The 17,199-nt window shown below is 35.6% G+C and overlaps 2 protein-coding genes across 2 annotated transcripts in view; one reads left to right on the top strand and one right to left on the bottom strand.

Annotated features, from left to right (window-relative positions):
* Window positions 1-9,316, top strand: part of LOC142337942 (NPC intracellular cholesterol transporter 1-like) — a 61,004-nt gene extending 51,688 nt beyond the window's left edge. The window contains exons 14-18 of the mRNA XM_075387578.1: window positions 1,008-1,199; window positions 1,406-1,637; window positions 8,019-8,132; window positions 8,445-8,607; window positions 8,945-9,316. Of these exons, the coding sequence (XP_075243693.1) occupies window positions 1,008-1,199; window positions 1,406-1,637; window positions 8,019-8,132; window positions 8,445-8,607; window positions 8,945-9,027 (784 nt within the window). The 3' untranslated portion in view covers window positions 9,028-9,316. The remainder of the gene's footprint in view (window positions 1-1,007; window positions 1,200-1,405; window positions 1,638-8,018; window positions 8,133-8,444; window positions 8,608-8,944) is intronic.
* Window positions 1-17,199, bottom strand: part of LOC142337981 (digestive cysteine proteinase 1-like) — a 233,575-nt gene that overhangs the window by 166,240 nt on the left and 50,136 nt on the right. The gene's annotated exons all lie outside the window — the stretch shown is intronic.

Below are 17,199 nucleotides of genomic sequence, written 5' to 3'. Positions count from 1 at the left end.
CTATTTTTGGGCACTCTGCCGTTAATTTCTAACAAAGAAACGTCAACTAACAGCGGGCAATTTTTGTGAGGAATTTTTGACTTCAGATTCAAATCGCTTCTTTATGCTCTGGTTCTTTATTGTACTCATCCCAGAAATATTTTTTATCTAGCTTTCGAGTTTTAGGTAATATCTGTTTTGCGATGGGAAAGAGCAAATCATTGAACCCCTATAGTCCTTTCTTGGAAAGTTTTGAGCCTTGTTCTGGTTTTTTGCTGTGCTTGAATTCTATTTGTTTTCAAACATTGAAGTAGACCCCTTTTGACCTCGTGTTTCAATTTTTGCTGTGCAAATACTACTTTTGTGAGGAAGTTTGTGTTAAAGTGGATGATATATTGTTTTCGTAACATATAGTTTACTTTTATGATATGGTTATATCGTGTTTGAAGCTAGGGGTAAGTGCGTTAATGCTTTTGGAGACTAGAAGATCGTACCCTGATTGGCACTAATTTTAAGATCTGTTCACACATTTCTGAAGTCAATTTGGAGCGATCAGAACAAAATTGAAGTGGTGATTTTAATGTAAATTTTAGGCGTGAAATTTTTATTTTTGCGTTAAAATTAGAGAGGAAATTGTGTTTGATCAGTTTTCGGTTTTCGAGAGTGATTTTTGTTCACCGGCAATTAGGCTTCGGTTTCCGGGGTATCTTCTTCACTTTTTCTTGAATGCTGCTAAAATTGAAACATGCGCTCTAATAGTGGATAGTTTTTTGTTTGAATCCCTCAATTGGCCTCTTACGTGAACCCAATTGTTCAATATGGTAGTCAATTCCAGAAAAGTATTATTACCGCCTTAACTTTACCAGTTACATAACTTAATGGAGGTCCGAGAGCAATAATTTGATTCGTATCCGTACTGATTTCTGCTTCTCTTTTCTCTCTGCTTCCGACGCTTAAAGTTTTCCCTGAAGTCCGATGGCTAAAAGTAAACTGACATCATGCTATGTTGTAATTCGATTTTTGTTTAGTGGACATGCGGCGTACAAATATGCAGTGGACTACTTTCCAAGTGTGAACATGACTCACGTGGGTGCTACGTATTTCATGGCGTACCACGCAGTGTGCAAGACATCACAAGACTACACGAAGGCACTGCAACAGGCCATCAAGATATCTGACAACATCACTGACATGCTTGGAGTGGAAGTGTTCCCATACTCGTTAGTAGCCCCTCTTTCGCATCCCTGCTTTCTCTTGTATCGGAATGGACTTTATTGGGATATTTTTCTATAGAATGATACCTCTAATGACGGCGAGATTCGGCATTTTGAAAATATGTGGTAAATTTTTCCGACAGGAAATCTTAGATGCTTCTCAATTGTTTCAATCGGTTAATTTGCTAGAATAAAATTTGATGTCTTTACAGGATCTTCTACGTGTACTACGAACAGTATCTCACAATTCAGAGTGGCACAGTCAATAGTCTCTGTATCTGTCTGGCTGCTGTGTTCCTGGTCTCTGTTATTTTTATGGGAATAGACATCCTTGCTGGTATCTACGTCCTCCTTGGAGTGGCTGGAATCATCCTGTCCATGTTTGGATTCATGTACTTCTGGGGCATTTGGCTCAACGCAGTCTCCCTTGTCAACTTGATCATGGTGAGTTTCTCCTGCAACGTCCTGGAGGTTTTTCATCTTTAAAGTATAAATTTGAACATCTAGCTTTGTCTTTGTCCAATTGAGAAGCTGAACTAAGTGGAATATTGCCATTTGTGTAAGTTATTGATTAATAACAATCTTAACGCAACATTTCCTTAAACGCTGCGTCGCGTGCTATCTTCTGGGAAGATTTTTCGAAGCTGTATTTTGCCCAGTCATTCAGTTTTTCAACTGATCTCTTTCTCCGCTTTCGAACTGCACTTCGAAGTTGTGTATGCTGATTTGACGGACGTTGTGTATCATCAAACTCAAAGGGACGTATTTTCATTTTGATTGGAGATTCTAAGTTCCTCTGTGGCATCAAACATTAGAAGATTTTTCTGAGACAAAGTTTTTCTGAGACGGGAAGTTTTTCTGCGGTGGAAAGATTTTCTTAGACAAACTATTTGATATCCTCCGACTAACGTTATCGCCGAAATCGTCCAATTAATTTGTCGTCAGTTTTAGCTCTTATTTGTTTACCATTGCTATTTTGGTACTGCATTGTGACATCATTTGGTACTGCTTTGGTACTGCATTTTGGTACTGCATTTTGGTACTGCATTTGGTACTGCTTTGGTACTGCATTTGGTACTGCATTAGCTCTTATTTGTTTACCATTGCTATTTTGGTACTGCAGGCTTTATGTCGGCAATCTGAAGGCTGTGGGTAGTATAATTTTTTCTTCTCTTTTTGTCCAAGTTTTTGCTACTTTCTTTGCGTTAACCTTTAATCATTAATTTTGTTTAGTCCTTGATGTATCGCCTATCAACTGCTTCTGGAGAGAAAAGAATTTTTAGTTTGCATTTGATCGTTGTTTTTATAGCTGCGAAGCTGTAAGCTGAGCGTAGCTATATTGTGGTGCTCTTGGTTTTTTATTACGACTCGGAGAGGAGTATTGGTTTTCTCTCGGTCTTTTTTTTTGACAGGAAGTAGATTTGTTCACGCGGCATTTTGACCTAAAAGCAAAAGTGAGAAAAGCTGTCTTGGTGAACAGATTTTCGCTAAGCGAGAGAAGTTTTTTGATCATGCGTTGCGTTCAGTGAATGACTTTTTGACTTTGAAAAGTAGTTTTTGACTAAATGGCACATTTAGATAACCCTTTTTAGCCGTTTTTTCGTCTAAGTGGCCCTATTGTTTTGCTTTTAAATTTTATTCGATACTATATTGAAATGTCAACCTCGGTAATTGATGCCACAGTTTTGCAGAGCCTGAAAATGCGTTTCAAGTTGAAAATTGGCACATATTTCTTGATTTTTTAGTTATATTTTTGGCTTTTTTCTATTAATTTCCTTATTTTTGGATCTTTTAGCCGTCTTTTTTGTCAAAAATCAGTTAATAGTGCAACTTCTCATTGATAATTCATATACTCAACGCCTCTTTCTACCTCGATGTAATTTTGTTTTATAAAATTGTACATATGCTAATCCGATTTTGGTTGTTTTTTCCGATTTTCGTCAGTTTTTTTGTTTGTATTTCGGTTGTAATTGGTAGAATTAGTCTTTTTGTGCAACATGAGGGAACTTAATTTCGTTTCAATAAAAATTCGATCATTTTTTTGCGTTAAGTTTTTGAAAAACTTTTTCATAAATGCAGTCTTAAAAGTTTTTTCACCATTTTTTTGCAAAATGTTTCAATGTTCCGTATTTATGAATTCTGCTTTTTCCTTTTGTTTTTGTTCTCTTCAGGAGGATAGATCTTTGTATCGGATGACTAGTTATCTTTTCTATGTCTTGATTGCTTAACAATGAAATGTTTTCGTTTTTCTTGAATTTTTAACTTTCAAAAATCAAGAGTCTTTTTGTTACGGTGTTCCTTACATTGTGCCCATATTCTTCACATTCTAGTTAGTATCATTCCAGGTTTGTCCTGGCACCTACATTTTTTTTCGGTATATTGATTTTTTCAGTTGTTAAAAATGAATGATTTCAACTTTTTCTTAGATTTTCGTCATTTCTTTGGTTTCCAGTTGATGTCATTCAACATAAGGCAGTACTGAGAGTTTGATAGCAAGCCTTCTCCAAAACTCTCACTTATGACTATTTACTGCAACTTTCTTCAGGCCTTTCTTCCGGAATCATGAATCATTTGGGGGCAATTGATAACATTGTCAGCTTTCTCAGACTATCAGATTTTTGACCACCTTAATTATTTCGGTTTTTTAAGGTTTTCAATAATAGAAAATGTTGCTGCATTTTGTTTCTCTTGGTGACAATGGTTTAGGTTTCACCAATTTTTAGAGCAGGTCTGGAGAAGCAGTGAGTTAATGGTTTAATACAAAAGGTAGTCTCTTCCGCTGCAATTACAGTTTTGTTAGTGAAGTTTTGACGCTTCGAGTCGCTTCCGGAATTCTTCCGGCTATGTTTTTTGTTTCGTCGTCTGACGCTCTTTTTTCGTTTTACATTTGTTCGCACAGCTAAGCTGAAATAGTCAAATTTTATGAATGACTTCTTCCTCTCACTAACGGCATTTGCGCGCGTGACGCCATTTCGCACTCGCTTTAGCAAAAGTTTTTAGGTTAGTCGTGTGCTTTATTTGACCATTTAGAGATTAATGTTTTGCTCTATGATAAACGCTGGTATCATCTGAAGGCCCGTGGAAAACTTTTTGCCACCGGTCTGATCATCATCATCATCATCTCCTTCGCCCTTAATTTCTTAATTGCAGCAGGGATCAATAGAATTTAACGAGTGTCTGTCATTGGAAAGCAAATATTCCAGCGTCCATCTCTTATGTTATGTCAAATCACATTTGAACAACGATGTTTGAACAAAAATTCGTTTTCCCGGTTGTGATTTTGATTTTGTGCTCACGTGTGGCAACTAACTTCTGGTTTTACTATTTTTGGAGTTTTCTTATCGGTTTTTTTTTCTAAACGCTTCGAATCAATTAATCACCTTTTCTAGGTTCAGTTATTTTTTTGAACGGTAGGTCAGGACTTTTAATGCTATGTTTTTATAATCCAAAGTTTTTGAATTGTATTGGTGCGCTCTTTTTAGCATCTGTACACATTTTTTCGGCTTTTTCATGTCACTGAAAACTAAATTAGGGTGGTAATTAATAGCCGCCCTCATCTATTCAGCCGGCTATTATAGCGCTCCTATTTTTTTTTTACTTCGTCGAATAAAAAAATGTTTCGCTTTACCTCATTTTGCCGCCTTTTCAACATTTTGCGTGAAATCTTTTTGACTTCTCTAGGCTAGTTTCTCTCTTCTCTCATTCTGCTAAAAGTGATTTTGAACATCAGTTGCGCAGCAAAGCAATTCAAAATGAACAGTCAGTATAGAAATTTGAAGTCAAGAAAAAAACGGGGTAAACCCATAAAGCCCAATTTTAGCCCGCTATTTGAACGTCGTTCCTATTAGCCTTAGTTACCATCTCTAATGCTTATTGTTATTGATAGGAGCCCCTGTAGCCTCTCTCTAAGAAACAGAAGTATGTTCAACTACGAAATGCCTTCAAAATAAATCGGACTTAAAAAAATGTTTTTGTACAAAAATCTTTCTTTTTCAATATCTTCTGTTATTTCAATCCCAATCATGCTTATTGGAATCAACGGCGGCTATTTTCCGGCAATCTGCCGGGTATGTTTTTAGAAGAAGGTGCGCAAAAGCAAGTAGTTTTTTGAAGCGTGCTTATTTTCCCTACTACTTTTGAAGTGGAATGAGATATTGGTGTTTTAACAAATTTTTGGTTTTCGAGAGGGATTTTTTTCACGTGCGTCAATATGACTTGTTTTCAATGTTTCTTCTCTTGAGTGCTATTATTGTGTTACTTATTTATTCTATTGGTACCTATTTGCAATTGCTTAAATTCATTGATAGGCAGATAATGCTTAGTATAGCTTTGGCACTATTTGTCATTAAATTTTGTCTTATCATATGAATCGAATCAATTGTTCAAGTTTTTTGCTAGTGGTTTTTGTAACTTGACATTATTTGTTATCAAAAATTTTCGAAGCTAATGTTTTCTATGTCTTTGACACTCATTTTTTTAAAGTTCGAATTTTTGTGTTTTGCGAGTTTCTATTGTTCACATTGATGTCTTATCTCTAAATCTTATTAATGACAGGTCTAAATGGTTCCTAGTGATGAAATTCTCATTGGCTGCTAACGATGCTTAAATTAATCGAATTAATTGTTTCAGTTGAGGTCAATTGCTTTCTATGACTCTGAATTTTTTTGAGTTTTGCTAGTATTTGTTCCTGTCTTAGCTCGTAATGTCATCTGCTTTCTGTCAGTTCTTTTTTTCGAAAAAGAATGAGCGAGTTTTCGGGGTTTCGCTAAGTTCGGTCCGTTTTTGTTGCCTTATTGTTTCGGTTCATTAATAACAGATTTTGTTGGCTAATAATGTGATATGAATGTAATTAATAGTAGTAGTAATAGTAGTAAAAGACTTGAATTACCTTTTAAGGGGTACAAAAGTGACTAAATAAAATGTACACAAAACGGATGTCATGGACCAAATAAAACAATAAACGATTAAACCTAAAATTTTTGATATACAGTTGCTGCATCTACAGCGGATCTTCCAAGAGCATTAATTACTATAGTCAAATTTTTGGTCTCTCAGTTTCATTAATCCTTTCCTTATGTCACATTTCGAAACTGATTGCGATAAAAACAAGGAAAGTTTGAAGCCTAGGACATCTGCTGCGTCATTCACTGCTCTTTCGCTCCTGAAGAAAAACGTTATCTCCGTTAAAGTCTTCCTACAGCGCGAGGTTAATTACCTTTCATGATCCCCAGTGCGCAAACGCACGTCCTTCGTCACTAATGTATAAAAATCGTTAAATTTGAGGCAATTCCTGTTATTCACAATCGAGAGAAGAAATCTCAGGTCTCGTTCAATAAGCTGATAACATATTGGCAAAGAGTTTGCAACTCTGAGAAGTCCAAGATAATCGGCATCACCATAGCACCATTTCAGTCCGTGATAGTTTAAGTGTTTCAATTTACGCAACTCAGTCATTTCTGGATGCCAAGCAGGATAACCGTATAAAAGTAGCGCGAGAACACAAGCCATGAATAAATATTGTAGGGTACGCTATGCTTGAAGTAACCAAAGGAACGTCTTGCCTTCAACGAGTTTGTCTGAATGTGGTGCTTCCATTTCAGTGAACTTGATATTACAATTCCCAGATCGGTCACGCAAGGCACTCACTTAATATCATCAACACCAATATTTACAGAAAAAGGAAGTCGAAGGAGTAATATGCAGGTAATAGCTGAGTAATAGCTTGAGTTATAGCAATCGTTTTTATAATTTTAGCTTTTTCTTTAGTCTCAAGTTTTTGATTAGTCTCAAAATTAACCGTTCTCATTGGACTACTCCAAGTTTTATTTGCCGTTTTACTGACTGAGATACCGTCTGTTTTCGAAATGTTTTTGTGAATTTGTGAACGTTGCCTTTATTTTTAGTTCCTTTGTCCAATTTTCGCCATTAGAACTGTCGAAAGATTTTCTATGACTGAACGTTTTGTGGTATGCTGTACTTGCGGATTCTGGCATGTAGTTATGTGATTTTGTAAATATGACGTCACTTAGCTCACAAAAGTATTCTAATTTTGACAACTTTTTTGTCTCTTTTTTGGCTTGTCTGACATTGATTGCCATTAAGTTGATGTATTGTGTAATCATTCTAAGGATGCGTAGAGTAGATATTTTCGTGTTTATTGTCTTAGGGTTTCTTATAACACTACATCGCGGAAAACGAAATTTTTAAATTGTGTTTAGAATTTTTCATTTTGCACAGTAAGGGACATGGGTTTTGTTGACTGTCTTAGTTTGATGCTGTTAGAAAAGTGTTTATATACATATATAAATTTTGAGATATAAATATATATGTTAACTAGTTTTTTATGTTGCCGGAAAAATCTTTAATTCAATTCTTTGGATTGAATTAAACAGTACAATTCGTTAATTTAATTCTTTGGATTGCGATTCAAGACTTGTTCCTGCTATGTTTGTTTACTTCGTTGAATAAAAATGTTCCGCTTTACCGTAAGTCACAGCTTGTTCAAATTTTTGCGTGAAATCTTTTTGACGTCTTTTGGCTAGTTTAATTCTTAGCTCATTCTGCTCAGAGTACCTTTTAGAATCCAGTAAAGCTCAATACATGAACTTGAACTAATCTAAATAGGGGACATGATAGTCAATAAGCGCCGTTGCTCAAGAAACGACAATTTTTAATCTAATTGTTTTTTAGGAAAAATGCTAACCTAACATGTGATACTTCACGACGCAGTTGTTTTGGCTGATCTTGTCTATTTATATTTATAATGTTACTGGCTTCGATTAATGGATTTTTTTTCGTATTATTAGTTTTTGCTGGTTATTTCAGACGATCGGAATTGCAGTGGAGTTCTGTTCCCATATTGTGCGAGCTTTCGTACTTTGCGACAGGCCAACGCGACTGGAGAAAGCGACTGAGTCACTTATTGAGACAGGAAGCTCCGTAAGTGTACATGTAATTTACTTCAGAGAATTTGAATGAGAAAAAAACAAAATTATACTTTTTTGTACTGTTCATTGTATGATCAGCTTTTGCCAAAAGTAAGGTTAGCATTGTACGGATGCCATGACTAAAAAAGATTTTTGGTGAATATTTCTTAAATGTTCACTGTCCCTCCAATTTGTGAATTGTTTTTACCGGCGGAATTTTGTGTTAGTAATTCCGTTGTCAACAGTGTTCATGGTCCCGCAAGAAGTTTGATATAAGCTTGAGCCTGGTTGTGAACTGATTTTATTCCCAATTCACGTGTTGCAGGTGTTGAGTGGTATCACCTTGACCAAGTTTTGCGGAATCATTGTGCTGGCCTTCTCAAAGTCCCAGCTGTTCCAGATCTACTACTTCCGCATGTACTTGGGCATCGTGCTGTTTGGAGCAGCTCATGGATTGGTTATGCTGCCAGTGTTCCTTTCCTACATTGGTAAGTTGGTTGTCGATCTCTCTAACTCTAGCTCACTCTCTTTTGTTGAATATCAAACCACGGACCCTGTCATTTGTTTCTTCGCGACATTGAAACCGACCACAAAGCAAAACTAGTTTTTATCTCAAACTCATCCGAAGTTCACTCGATTTAATAAAAACAGAACATTGAAGTACCAGAATAGGAAGTGCGTCTCAGTATTAGAAATTTTATACAAGTAACTTGTGGTTCAATAAATGTTGAATGGTGATATGTTGTGCTGGACTAAAAACTACCGTGAATGAGTATAAAAATAAATTATTCAGCTCATTCAAGGGCTTTTTTGTTTTAATTTCAGGTCGAGTGGCTAATCCTGGCAAGAAAGGAAAGACACCGGTCCAGAACAAGAGCAGTGCACCACCCGAATACTACTCTAGCTAAATTAGACCTCATTATGTAGTAGTATAATCTCCCGATTCATCCAATTATAGCTGCAGCAACAGTTAGCTCATTCAGGCCTTGTAGTGTCGACTTGACTCAGTCTGCTAAATCATCAAATGATGAGGCGGATTTAATCTTAAACCGTTGTCTCAATTTCTATATCATTCAGGAATCCTAAATTGCCAATCAATGTAAATTTGTTGCAAATATTACTTATATTAACTTCGTTTATCCTTAAAGTCATATCAGTCCGTGTATTGATCATAGATTAGTTAAATATTCCTTGTCATGTTTTTCTGTCATTTCTCTGAGCTCGTAGACATGGTAATAGCTGAAAAAATGGTATAAAGTAGTTGCGGAAAATTTTTTTTCTCGTTATTGGCGAGAGAATACTTTACGATGGTTTGGTGTAAAATTAATGTTGGAAATTACTTTGAATTGTGTTTTGGATTTATATTAACAAGCATGCAACGTTTTCCGAGGATTTATTTGTTTTTAACTACTCCGAAAGTTGGAAGCAGTAATTTTAGTCCTGCCGGCCCGTTTTATGCGAGTTTCCGTACGACCGGTTTTCGTGTGATCGTTTGTTTCGCCTTACCATTTAATATCTCGTTCTCAAAAACGATATAAAGATTAGTCCTGAGAGCATTAAGCCACTGAGTATTCTCTTCGAGCTTAACCAGTCTTCAAGTGTAGCATAATTCACTGAAGCTGCCGAGAAAACAAAATCATGGGGAAAGACAGTTTTTTAAGCGATAGTGGCCTCCACCCCCACCACCATACAAAATTATACATGCCCGAAGACCTTGTGGCACCCATTCCTCTCAACCCCCCCCCCCACTACTGTGCTCCTTTTTTTAAAATGTTTTCCACCTCTCACAGTTAAACTTAGCTTATGCTCCCTAAGACCTTGCTAGATACTTGCGAGGCCAACTGGTCGCTAGCCACTTGGCATCTATTTGCACGAACCATTCGAGTTGAATAATTATTTTAAAGTGCAGAAAATTGTGGTTGATGCATCCAAAATTGTATAAAGCGGAATTGAATCACCTCATTAAGTACAGCCGGAACAAATATTCAAAACTAAACTTCCAATTTTGCATAGTGCATTTCCGGTCCAAAAATTCTCTTCCCAAGGTCTCAAAAATTTGACATGCAGAATGTGGTTTTACCAAAAATGCGATGAAAACAAATATTAAGGATAAAAGTTTGGGTGAAGAGATATTCGATTAAAGACTTAAATACTAGGGCACACAACTTCTAAGACGAAAGTTTTTACAGCTCGAAGACATGTACATTATGTGAATTATTGTAGACTTGGCATGGAATTCCTTGGCCAATTTATATGCACATAAACAACATAACTACCAGGAATAAAAAGTTTACTATAAGTTTGATCAGGCTTGTTTATATTGGCTTGCACACACTGCTCCTAAGTTGAGCGGGGTGTTCCTTTACAAAGAGCACAGATGTTCCCAAACAAAACTTTTGATTTGGTTTGATTTTTTCGTTGGAGCTTAATACAATTCTTTTAAGGAAACATTTGACAAAAAATTAAAATGGAAGTACTTGTTCTATTTGCATTTAATTGAAACAAATTAGTAAAAAGAGCAGAAACTGCCATTGTGTTGACGATTTTCCAGCTGTTCTTTTATCATGTTTTGAGTGAAAAATAAAACTTGGGTTGGGAACCAAACGCGTTTGAAATAATTGGGAATTTTTGTTGTGTCGGACGTAGCGCTTCTGTCAAGTTGTTCTACAAATTTCCTGAGAGCTGCAGATTTCATCATTCCAATCAGTGCACGCAACTACCAGATAACAGACAAATGGGAGCGTTCATCCACAAAATTGTCTCGATTGTCCACCAAATGAAGCAGACACAGACTGTCTCGAAAGAAGTTCAAATTTTGATTTTTTTAAGTGAGAAATTCACAAAAAAACGGACGAACGTCTATACAAAAGAAGCCGCATACAAGTGAGATCAGAGTTTTGTATTTCACTGGATAGCGCACTCGCACAAGCGAAACGACAAACAGGGAATCAACTCTAATGTAATTTCTCAAGTAGAAAAAATTTTCTAGGGTGGAAAACTATTTTTGCCAAAAAATGAGACCAAAAGCAGCCCAGGAAAAAGTGACCGATAAACTTAAAAATGAAAATTGAGAATGCAAAAGCAGATCAAACTCAAATAGAGATTACTCAAGCTATACAATTGCAAGGTAAGTTAAGATTGAAGGAATTACGTTTTACCCCGGAAATTATCAAAAGTCGGTTTTCAAATCATAAACTAACATTTGCAGAAATAAAAAGAAGGAAAGATACTAAACAAAACACCAGCTAGAACATCTTTTTACTATGACAAATTTATGAGTCGATAATGAAACATTGAGGTGCAACACTTCCCAAAACTGTACAACTCAAACGAAAGTATAAGACAATTCGTTGTAGAATGAACACATTCAAAAGTTTCTTATAGTCCAATTGAGGAAACTAATTGGATTTGTTAGCAATCATTATAACGGAAAAAAAGAACAAATTAAAAAAAGCAATACCGGAAAAACACAGACAATACTCAAAAGAAGGATTGTTTATACTGGCTTGCACACACCGCTCCCAACACTTTCATCCTTAAGGTGCTCGAGTTTGTTCCTTTACAAAGAGCTCGTATGTTCCCAACCGACAATCCCGGGAACCATCAGAACTAAAGAAGTTTCAAGATAAGAAAAAATGTTATTGGAAAAACAGTAACTTCAAGTTTTTGACGTAAGTTATTGGCTGAAGAAAATTCAAGAAGTATTTGTTTACTACGGATGGTCCTTGCCATTTTATAGAACAAATTTTTGGAACAATGATACTTCATCATTTTAAATTTTGCAAAAAAAACTATTTCATCAAGCAAACAACTTACGAAGAAAATGGCATCCAGAAATGAACACTATCAAGTTATCCCGTTTTCAAACAAACTGCAAGCGCCAACTAAGAAATCTCAGGTAGCTTTTTTTCAGCTTGGTTGACCTCTTGTTAAGTTTTTGAAAAGACTAAGAACTCAATTTTTATGTATAAGAGTGCAGAAGTAAAAACAAAAGACCTCAGCACTCCGTTATAAAAAAAAAGAATTAAAATTCAAAATTAAGTCACCCAAACTAAAAAATTATAAACTGAGTCGTGAGTAAGGGGTATTGAAGGTTGGCACTTGCCAAAGGTTTGTTCCATTATTTTTACTTCACGCAGAGTAAAACGCAGAGTGAGTGAAACGCAGGTAACATTTATCAAAAAAATGAGTCTTAAGGGCGCCCAGAACTTTATAAAAGTACAGGAAAACGCAAAATGACATCTACACCTATTTAAATTAGAGTCCAGGATGCAAAATTTGGATCAAAATGAGTTAGAGGTTACCCAAGCAATATAATAGCGAAGTAAGCCAAGATTATAGTAATTCATTTTTGCTCAAAAATTGCTCCATCAAAGTGGAAATCGTTTTATTTAACAAACATGCGGAAGTAAAAACCGAAAACAAATTCTGAATAGAACTGCAATTTCCTAAAAAATGTTCTCGTGTTAAATATTAGAAGTCATACACAACCTCACAAACGTTTCCAATACTATTGTTAGCAATAACAGGCACATACTTTTGAATACGAAGCAGTCGGAAATTCTTGTTAGTGAGATTATTTTACAAGTCGACAAAACGTTACTGAAGGTCATATTCTCTTTTTCCAAAACATTTTTTTCTACAAGGTTTTTGAAAAGCCTTTTTTTGCCAATTTTAGGATCATTCACTGATCGAAGGACATTCAGAAAACTTGTACTAACTTCGAAAACAATTCTACTGCCTTTGAAAAACTCTCGGGCATTTAATCAATCAGAATAAATCAGAATAAATCGAATTCTAAGCTATCAAATTCAACCAAAAAGTTGTGAAAAACCAGATACATCCGAAACTCTAAAAGTTTTTTCAAAATTAAGTCGCTTCATTTTGAATATTTTTATCTAAGATTAACTATCAATTGACAGTAGAATTTAGACTGAGATGTGAGGTCAGAAAGTAAAACTCAATTTTTTCATATCATTTTTTGCCGACTCATAAACAACCAAACAACCACAAGCTTTATACTCTAGCAGTAATCTCCCTTCTTTCACCACTGAAATCATTGCGACCTTTCAGTACTCAGACAGAGAAAATAAAGAAGAAGTAGTCAAAGCTCAAAAATGTACTAGTGTTTTTTACAAAAAAATTCAATGTGATCAACGCCATAATCTAAAATTTGTAATCCTTACTTACGTTCCTTTAGAATGTGCAAGAACTTCGGTGAAACCATACAGTATAGGGACTCAGTAACAATACACTAAAGAACAAAGTAAACAATTAAAAAAGTTTGTTTTAATGAAAATTTCATGTGTCAAAATCAACAAATTCATTGGTTTCCGCTGACCAATTGAGACTACGGCATATATTCACCTTAATAAAAATGAAGCACAATTATATTTTTTTCCAAAAAGTGCCGAAAAAAAACAAAACAATTCAATTGAAACAAAAAGTAAAACACAAAAATAGCCCTTAAAACCGAAAAATCCAGTTCCAAATTCAAACTTGCTTTATTCTAAAAATTCACGATGAGAAAAAAGATCCTCGATTTTGCTTCTTCAGGATTACTAAAAAGCGTTAATATTGACTTAGTATTGAAAATGCTAACATAATTGTGCAAACATAAACATGTTTGACATCTCTCTACGATAAATGTATCGTTCTGCCAAATTTTACTGGACAAAAACCAGATGAGCATATAATTCCTCCGTCTGTCCCATAAATGAGTTCGGAACAATATTGACACGCCAGTCTTAAACGTTTTATAGCTGTAGTGATAAATTATAGATCACAATTTTGGCATGGAGTCCGAATGAAATAGTTTCAACGGTCTTTCTTATGCCAACAGGAAATATTTTATTTTGTTTTCTTTTTGAGGAAAAAGGTTCACTAAAACGACGTAAGTTTGAAGTAATTTGGTGTTACTGACCGAATTTCAAACCGTATCTCAAAACCATTTCAAACCGTATCTCAAACCCATTTCAAAACCTTATTTAGATCTACAATGTCTATAAAAGCCATCTAAAATAAAAACAGACAGAAAATGTTAAGACCTCAGTTTGCACCCCAAGCAAACTGCCACAAAAAGAATGCGCAACTTCTTTTGGTGCAAGCATCTGTGGTCAAATCTCATTTTCAATCGTAACTTTACGGGTTCTTTGGTTTCGAGACGAGTGTAAACTTTGCAACTCTACGGTGTAAAACCTTGAAAATACTATAAAAAATTTTGATAGGCACAGAAGCTCTGGAAAAATTTGTCAACTGACCACTTTTGCGAATATTAAGGGCGTTGAGAAGAAAAACAGAATTCAAATTCTGCAGAACAAATGGGAATCACCAAAAGCAATCAAAATGCTGAAACATTTGCTTCAAATACAAATGTTTAAGAAGAAAACAAAACTGTGAACGGTGAAATTTATCGAATAATTTGCTGTTGTAATTTCGATAGTTACAATTAGGACCAGATGCAAAATATTCGTTAGAATGGTTAAGCAATCTAAAAAAGATAAATTGAAAAGTCCTCTATCAAGGCCTCTATCAAATGCTATCAAATGCGAAAGGACCATTTGGTCCCTTTTTCCGCTTTCGAGTCCTTTTTGTGAAATCTAGGTTTCCTCAGTGGTTCCCCAAATTAACAAAATGACTTTTTGGAGTTTTGAGGAATCAGAAGAATAAACCAATTTAAAAATTGTCCTTCCGGTTATATAATTAGCGTTGCCTGATTCCACTTAGATTAGATGCTGATGAAGTTGCATTAACGTCTCATATGTGAAGCAGCAAACAGTAAAATGATCACGTGTACAAATCTCCATGTGAAAATATCAAAATTGTCATTAGACTGATAACATAACAAAAATATAGAAATCTTGTGAGTCTTTTCAAGTCGGTCTCTGAAGTTGTAGATAGATGTACTTACGCACTCGATATCGAAGGTAATTGTTTTAATGCTTTCTTTAAATTTCTGCCGCATGCTAAGTAATGGTTAAGCGACTCTGCTTGAAGTCACTGAGAACTTCTGGCGATTATCGAGAACCGCCAAGCGTTTCGAGATATTCAGTCAGAATTTCAAAGTGACTTCTGCAGAGTCACTTAACCATGCTTAAAATACGAAACGCTGACGTTTTAAACTGACGAAAGTAAACGAAATTCAACTTCTGGCTAAGTAGCAACTTGTGGCATTTTGGCTTCTGGCACTGCATACTTTCGGCATTTTAAAGTGTAAACGTGAGTGTTTTAATTCAGCTTCGTAGCAAACTAGGGCACTGTCATTTACAGTACATTTAACATTACAGTGTCTGGAAAATCTGTCAAAATTTTTAGCCGAGTTTTGTAATTTTAAAGTTAAAATTTGAGGAACCTTTTCTGATCTCAACTTTTGTCTGCTTTTTTGAATGCAAAACTTTGGCCGTACACATTGATTCTAAAGTTAAATATCTCAATATTCCTGAGCGCTTTTGAATTGGGATAAGTTGGAAAATTTAATTCAAATTAGGCTCATGTTAAAATGTTCGCTTAAGAGCATTTGCATAAATTACATGTTCGAAAGAGGAATGACTCATTGATTGCGGTTTATTGGGTGAATGTGCTGGAGGAATATGAACTGGTGAAATTGGAGGTTTACGCATTGTAGTTTAAGTGAGTGATTTGATTGAATAAGATACACGAGATGTGGAGCTGCATCTCATATTTTTCCGAATCCAAGAACAAACCAATGCGTTCCGAAAATTTTTACAATCAGTGCTGATCAGGAAAAGTAAAACCGCTGTAATTTAGTACAAACAGTTTCAAGCATAAATTTACCCCAATGGGTCTCCATGAGCATGATTAATATTGCTACAAAATTATCCCAGATTGAGGTCAACAACAAAATGGCTTCTGATTAGACTGTCCCAGACAAAATCGACCTCTGATCAGACGACTCAGAAGGAAGCGTTCTCTGATTAGACAATCGTGCGCTAAAAGCTCCGTGTACGCTTAAAGTGCGCTCAAAACTTGATCAGACTATTGTTCGCGCGAAAGTCATCCCTTGATCAGACTAGTGTGCGCTCGAATCTGCCTCTAATCAGAGTGAAGTGCGCTCGAAATTGCCTCTGAAGTGCTTCAAAATAGTCTGATCAGAGAATGATTTTGATCATGAACAAATCTCTCAATAACGCTCTAATATATTAATTTCATGAAAATCAATGTTATCAATCATATGTTCAACTAACGAAAACCCAATTATAAAAGTAATGCTAATTGAAATAAAACCCAAGTGCCAAAAAAAGTTTTTTGATCATGCCATTATTTCAAGTTTTAACTGAATAGATGATGAACTTCGACAGCTTTGCATAAAAACTTCTTGATCTACTTTGATTCCAAGTCTATTCTTGAGGGGACTAGCAGGTGTTATCAACTGGACCCCTTGGTTCTGATCAACCCCATCAGATTTTCAGATGGAGTTCTGATCCGAATGCTGCTTCATTGTTGACTCTTACCAGAGACAACAAATGTCAGTAAAAAGAACAAAAAAACTTGAAAAAAAACTTGCTCGACTTACCCTCTGATCAGTCTAGTGTGCGCTCGATTCGGCCTTTAATCATACTACTGTGCGCTTGAAACTGCCTCTGATCAGACTGTCCCAGACCTTCGTGACCTCTGATCAGGCAAGTTCCAGACTATAGTCCAGACAAAAGAACGCTCAAAGCCTATTCCACGCCATGCAATTCTAGCGCACCAAAAACATATATGCGCTCGAAGATGGTCTGATCAGAGTTCAATTTGGTCTGACCACCTCGACCTGATTTGATTGAATAAGACACACGAGATCTGGAGCAGCATCTAATATTTTTCCGAATCCAAGAACAAACCAATGCATTCCAAAAATTTTGACAATCAGTGCTGATCGGGAAAAAGTAAAGCCGCTGTGATTAAGTACAAACAGTTTTAAGCATCAATTCGCCCTAGTGGGTCTCCATGAGCATGATTCATATTGATACAAAATTATCCCCTCACATGTAACCTACTGATTACTAACCATCGGAAAAAATTTATAGGTTACGACAATATTCTTATGGGAGAACGACTCAAATTTTAGGTGAATAGGC

Source organism: Convolutriloba macropyga, chromosome 1 (assembly GCF_964194025.1).
Source record: "Convolutriloba macropyga chromosome 1, txConMacr16.3, whole genome shotgun sequence".
Lineage (NCBI taxonomy): Eukaryota > Metazoa > Xenacoelomorpha > Acoela > Convolutidae > Convolutriloba > Convolutriloba macropyga.
The sequence above is the reverse complement of the archived record's forward strand: the minus strand, read 5'-3'. Positions and strand labels throughout refer to the sequence as shown.